General features: G+C 38.3%; 1 protein-coding gene across 1 annotated transcript in view; it reads right to left on the bottom strand.

Moving 5' to 3' along the window:
- LOC119578534 (glutamate receptor 2-like) overlaps positions 1-4155 on the bottom strand; it is a 4878-nt gene extending 723 nt beyond the window's left edge. Inside the window, exons 1-7 of the mRNA XM_037926103.1 lie at positions 4151-4155; positions 3666-3827; positions 3420-3564; positions 3014-3311; positions 2235-2452; positions 1744-1924; positions 1187-1286 (exon numbers count right to left, since the gene is read on the bottom strand). Of these exons, the coding sequence (XP_037782031.1) occupies positions 1187-1286; positions 1744-1924; positions 2235-2452; positions 3014-3311; positions 3420-3564; positions 3666-3827; positions 4151-4155 (1109 nt within the window). The remainder of the gene's footprint in view (positions 1-1186; positions 1287-1743; positions 1925-2234; positions 2453-3013; positions 3312-3419; positions 3565-3665; positions 3828-4150) is intronic.
- Positions 4156-7316: the final 3161 nt, after the last annotated feature.

The raw sequence follows: 7316 nt of genomic DNA, 5'->3' as shown, positions 1-7316 counted from the left end.
CGGATACGTAAGTATAAACCATATTAATGAACTGACTTCGCACTAGTTGTACATGCTGTGCCTATTACACAGGTTATGATAACGAACGCCAACTACGATAATAGTGCTACACTCTTGACTAGTCGACGACAAGTGCTCTCTCTCTCTCCTCTCTCTCTCTCTCTCTCTCTCTCTCTCTCTCTCTCTCTCTCTCTCTCTCTCTCCTCTCTCTCTCTCTCTCTCTCTCTCTCTCTCTTTGTGTGTGTGTGTATGTGTGTGTGTGTGTGTGTGTGCATGCATACACACATATGTGTGTATGTATGTACACACACACACACACACACACACACACACACACACACACACACACACACACAAACCCCACACACACACACACACACACACAAATATATATTTAATATATTATTATATATATTATATATATATTATATATATTATTGGGGGGCCGCGGTGGCCGAATGGTTTAGGGGCATCGGACTCAAAACTGTCACGACGGCAATCTGAGTTCGAGGGTTCGAGTCACCGGCCGGCGCGTTGTTTCCCTTGGGCAAGGAACTTCACCTCGATTGCCTGCCTAGCCACTGGGTGGCCAAGCCAGCCCAAGTCAGTGCCGGGTAAATAGAGATGGTGACCCGAAAAAAAGGCGGAAGGCAATGGCAAACCACCGCTCTAAATTGCCAAGAGAAATAATGGAAAGCCCATGATCGTCAAGGCCGCGGTGGCCGAATGGTTAGAGTATCGGACTCAAGACTGTCACGACGGCAATCTGAGTTCGAGGGTTCGAGTCACCGGCCAGTGCGTTGTTCCCTTGGCAAGGACTTCACCTCGATTGCCTACCTAGCCCTGGGTTTGGCCAAGCCAGCCCAAGTCAGTGCTGGTCCCAAGCCCGGATAAATAGAGAGAATGATTACCTAAAAGGTAACACCGGCACTCTCCGTGGAAAGGAACTGGGGACCCTACCACGTACCACTCCAAACATCACAATATGAAAACCAAATTTTAATATCTGCTGTGACCACGGCTCAGACTAAACCTACCTTTAAGAGAATAATATTATATATATATTATATATATAATCTATTATATATATTTATATTATATATATATATATATATAATATATATATATATTCTCATATCACCTTCCGAATGAAATTCAATCAACTTGATCAGTCAGCAGATCCTACCTTCGATTGAGCGCCGGGACAAGCGGACTGTTCTTCTGGCCCGTCATGGCGAAGATGAAGGGCAGGAAGACCTCGCGGGAGAGGTAGAAGTCGCAGCGACCTGAAGGCGAGGAAACGAGCATATTATACGCTAGGGAATGTCTTGTCCTGTTGGGATACACACGCATCTAATGACTGGTCAGTTATGCGGCTCCCGATGTAAAACCAAAGGGGTGAATATATACAGCCATGAGTATAAAGCATATTTACATATAAATAAACCCAAGCGCACACGCATATAAATAATAAATATATATGTATATATGTATATATATTATATATATATATATTATATATATATATATATTATCCATATATATAAAATTATTTATTTATTTATTTATTTATTTTATATTATATAAAATATAAAAAAATTTTATATATATATATAATATATTATATATATAATATATATATATATTTAATATTGATTTTTATATATATATATATATATATATATATTATATATGTACACACACGCACGCACAAATATGTATAAAGCATATATATATACCTACCGGTGCTGGAGACGTCCTTGCCCAAGAAGACCCTGGCGGTGAGGTCCTCCACCATCAGGACGTGGTCGCCCCTTCTCACGAGGGTCTCCACAGCCTCCATGAAGTCGGTGCTTCTCTTGTAGATGATCCGGCCGTTTCTCCCGGCTTGTGCGACCTCGTAGAATGTTCCGGAAGTTAGGCTCTGTGAGGGAAACGAGTTGGGTTCGATGGTATGTGGTATGCTGGGGGGTGGGAATGGTATGATGGGGTGGAATGTTGGTGGTATGTTGGGGGCGGAAGTGGTATGTTGGGGTGGAGGTGGTATGTTGGTGGTATGGGTTTAATGTTGATATGTATGGAGATTATTATCCTTATCTATTTCTTTTTATACATTCTGCCTATCGTTCCTCATCCTCAAATCACCTAGACTGTTTATAAATCACATTTCATCAACGAGATTCTTTAAATCATTATCACAATTCTAGCATCCTGTTCCCTGGCATTCAACATACGTTCATGTACTGAATGTAGGCGTTATTGGTCTCCCAGATCATGGTGCAGGAGGCGTCATCGAGGACGTCCCTGACCGACTGGTACGGCTGCGGGATGTGACGCACCGCCAGGAGGGACATGAGGTTCCCCGCGTAGCTCTTCACCGTCACCAGCGTCACGATCATCCAGCCGGCGAGCAGCACGCGCTCCCACCGCCGCTCCGGCAGCACCTTCGCGTCTGGGAGTGAAAGAGGGAGACAAAAAAGGGCTTGATAGATAGGGATGAAGAGATAGATAGAGACGAAGAGGTAGATATATGGCTTGATAGATAGTGATAGATGTCTAGTAATGTGTGAGAGAGACAAATAGATGGCTTAATAGACAGAGATGAAGTGATAGATAGACGCACATTAGGTAAGTAGATAAACGACAAAAGGACACGTCTGTTGCGAAGTGAAGGGGCTTTATCCATGTGCTGTATATTGCACGTACGGTAATACCTTCGCAGAATTCATAGGCAACACTTATTAAAAAAAAAAAAAAAAAAAAAAAAACATGATGTGTATACACATATATTACACGAACAGATATAGTGACAGATAGACAGATAGAAAGATATATAATTAAATACATACATATATAGTTTTATCTGACTATGATTTGCAAGAACAAGCATCCCCGGCCTTGCTTATGGTCCGGCCTGAATATACGTAAACAGGTAAGTTCGGTTAGCGTCGCAAAGGCTAGCCCGGTCCCTACATTTCTGTGATCCGGCCTTAGATAAGCAACTCGCACTCGCCTTGAATCAGGAGCACTCTGACGATGCCGAAGCACAAGCCGGCCGACCGCCGCCCGGCCGAAAACCGCTCCGACAGCCCCGTGAGAACCGCGGCCGTTGCCATCGCCAGCGCCGTCATGACCGCCACGCCCAGCCACACCTCCGGCGCCAGGGGCAGGAGGAAGCCCCATGGGTCGACCTCGGAACGTCCTCGCCCGCCGATGATCCTCGCGTAGTCGATCACGATGAAGCCCGTGTAGTCCACGACCTCTGCGCGGCTGGCGCTCACGCCGAAGGGACCCAGCCCGATGTCCGCTTCCTGAGGCGGGTATGATTTGTCGGGTCTTCATCATCATTATAATTACTATCATTAGCATGATCATCGTATTGTTCTTGTCATTATCATGAGAATAAACGGAAATTCGACAGTTTTTTCTCTGTCCGCCTCCCAAGGAAAGCCGCCCCATCCCCCTTTTCCCGGGGGCAGAGGGGGCAGGGCCCCCAGGGCCCTGAAGGAACCGTCCGGCTGCTTCGCTCCCCACGCCCCGTCTGGCGGCCGGACGTAGGTGTATCTGGCAGTTTGATGTTAAATTTTTAGTTCTGGGACATTCCCCCCAAAGAATATAAAGAAATTTCGGGAAAATAATCCCCCAACGAAGGGGGAAAAACCTACGTAAATTCGGGAAGTCTAAAATTTTTCGAGCAATTTTGCCCTTTGGGCCCCGTGATGGTGAACCTGGGCTGACCACGGCCGTCGGTCCCCCCAAGCAGAAGCACAAAGGCATGGGGCGGATACTCCTCGGCGGCGACCACGATCTTGGCCCTGTGTCTTAGCCTAGATGGAATTTGAAAACACCAAACCATAGAAAAGGGGGAACGTTTTTTTCCCCAAAAAAAAAAAAGGGTTTTGTTTTTTTTGGGAAATTAAAAACCGAAAGGAGGTTTTGACCAAAGAGAGGTTTTCAAAACTTTGGGGAAAAATTTATCTGAAAGTCAAAAACCCGGGATCTTTACCAAAGAAATAAAAAAGGAAATTAAAGGCCCTTCCCCTTTGGTGAATTTCTCGGGAAAAAGGGGGAAAGTCTCCCCTGGAACGAGCCGGGAAGCGATCCCCAAGGGCCACTTGAAACCCCGTCTCTTTTTTCCCCCTGGGCTTACGGCATGGGGACATAAAAGGGCTACGCTGGGGAAAAAATTGGGATAAGGCAAAAAATTTTATTGAATAGGCAAAAGTTTTATTAGGGGGGTTTTGATAAAATTTCCCTTAAAATTTTCTCAATTCCTTACTTTTCAGCTAACTTTCAACGTTTTCAAACACACTACCTAGATTTTTTTCCCCCCCCGGGTCGGGGGGAAGGGTCATCACCAGGCTTTTAAACCCTTTGACAGAACTCATGAAGATGCCCTAAGTTCCTTAAAAACTCAGGTGGGTGACGACCAGAACCCGTGGCCCAGACAAAATAAACGGGCTTTCCAGCGATCTCTGGGAAGGCCCGAAAGGAGAAAGCCGGGTTACATTTTCCCCAAAACCCAACCCCTCAACAACCGGGAAAACTGCAAATTGCCCAAAAAAAAAATATTGTTGGAAAAATGTATATAAAAAAACTGCAGTGACAGTGTTCTCAAACTGTACTTTATTACATACGTTTTATTCTACTTATTGGATACAAGATGCCTCATTTCTTCATCACCCTGAATCCTCCCTTTTTTCCGTTTCTACAAATGTTTCCCCGAAAGGTAAAGCCCATTTTTTTAAAAACCGTTTGTGATGTTTGGGGGAATAAGCTCACCCCCAGGGAAATCGAGACTACCCCTTTGGGTTATCTCCTGGAACGGGAAAGAAAAATTTATTATAATTATATATATATATATTTATATGTATAAAATAAAATTATAAAAATATAAAATATATTTTTAATATATGGAAGGAGAGAGAGGGGAGAGAGAGAGAGATACATATATTAAAATTATATATATATTAATTTTATATATATAATATCTAATTTATATTTTATATATACTTTTATATATATATATATTATACAAAATTTTTAATATTATAATTTTAATTTTATATTTATATATATATATATATATAAAAATAATTTTTTATATTGGGGGTGTGTGTTTTTTGTTTGTGTGTTTTTTGGTGTGTTGTTTTTGTGTGTGTGTGTGTGTTGTGTGGGGTTTTTTTAAAATTTTAAAATATATAAAAATATTTTATATTTAATATATTATTTTATAATATTTATATAAAATTATATATTTTTTATATATATATATGTATGTATATGTATATGTATATAATCTCCTCATTCTACCTAGATTCCGCGAAGAATGACAAAACGATAGGCGCCATGAATCAGAAAGGAACAAAATCCGATAACTTACCAACATTTTTTTTCCTCTACATTTCCAACCGGATTTAGAAGAAATGAAAAAAGGTCAATAAAAAAAAAGGCAATGCTGGGGGGTGGATTTTTCCCAAACCAAGTGTGGCGGGGGAAAAGGGTCCCCATCGCCGAAAATAATTGAAAAAACAGCGAGATTCGGACGCCATTTAAACGCGCTTCTCTCCCCCCTCTGAAGCCTTAAATCGCCCCTCACTCCCCTCTTTTATCTGTTTAAAAAAACTTTTTTTAAAATTTATGTGGGGAAAAAGGGCGGGTCGAGTATTTATATCCGCAGGGTATGTGCAAAAATTAATATCTTCATGTTTTTGGCCCCTGACAATTTTTTTGGTTTAAAAAATTAAAATTCCCAAAGAGTATTTCCTAAAAATATAACTGTGATGCTCCCATTTTTTTCCCAAAAAGGGAAAGGGGGAAAAATAAAAAAAAATTTTCCCAATGAAAATTCCGACAAATAATTAACGAAATAATACGAAAGATTTTTGTTCCCAAAGTCGTTTGTGACAAAAAAACGCAAACTGACCGAGGGGCCCCGCGGGCCCAGGAGAGTTTGTTTGGAAAGCAGAGAACACCCCTAATTTCCCCAACTTTTTGGGGACCCAAAACATTTTCTCCTTGAAACCCCAAAATCCGTTTTTGTTGGGTTGCAAATAAATATTAAATTTTTTTCAAAAATTCTTTCACGCAAAGGGGGGAGCAGTTTTTCCTCAAATTCTGCTTTTATAAACACCCCCCCACACCACAACGAACACACACAAACACACAACATACACACACAACACACCACACACCACACACCCACACACACACACAAACCCCCACACACCCCAAACACACACAAAACCACACAACCAACAAAACACACACCCACACCCCACCGACACAAACACACACACACACACAACGCACGCACCCCTACATCCCTCCCGGGGTTTTAAATTAGAAAGGCATCCAATCAGGAAAGGGTGGCCTACCAAATAAACCCTTGTAAATTGAAAAGGGGCCCTACCCTTTCAGTACTTTTAAGGGCTGTTGGGGGGAAAAAAAAAAAAAAAAAAAAAAAAAAAAAAAAAAAAAAAAAAAAAAATATATATATATAAAATATATATTATAAAATAATAACATAATCATATATACATATATATATATATATATATAATATTTAAAATATATATTATATATTTTTATACATACTTTTTAAAACCCCATTTAATTATGTGTATAATTGTTTTATAAATACACCCCAAACACACAACAAAACCACACAAAAACATTTGGGGTATAAAATAATATTAATATTATATAAATATTTTAATATATATATATAATATATGTATATATAAAATATATTATAATATTTAATATATATATATATATAAAATATAGTTATCTATGCACACACGCACACACACACACACACCACACAAACACCCCAAAACACACACAAAACCACACCACACAAAAATGTATATATGTATTTTAAAATATATATATTATATATATTTTAAAAATTAAAATATCATAAAATTATATTTTAATAATAATTATAATATTTTTTAAAAATTATATATATTATATGTATAAAAATCTAATATATATAAATCTAATATATAATTTAAAATTATTTTAATATATAAAATATATAATTTTATATATTTATATATATATTTGTATATATATTTTTTACATAAAAAATTCATCCCAAATTGCGTGTGTGTGCCTTAAAATTATATTATATATGTAGGTAGTAAATATTTTATATATAATTATATTAATATAATAAAATTATTTAATATATATATAAAATTACATATATGTATATATATATATATAAATTTTATTATAATTAAAAATATATAAAATATATATTATATTTTATAATATTATTATATAAAAATTTTATATAAAAAGAA

Source organism: Penaeus monodon, chromosome 11 (genome assembly GCF_015228065.2).
Source record: "Penaeus monodon isolate SGIC_2016 chromosome 11, NSTDA_Pmon_1, whole genome shotgun sequence".
Taxonomy (NCBI): Eukaryota; Metazoa; Arthropoda; class Malacostraca; order Decapoda; family Penaeidae; genus Penaeus; species Penaeus monodon.
This window is presented reverse-complemented; position numbering and strand designations above follow the sequence as displayed.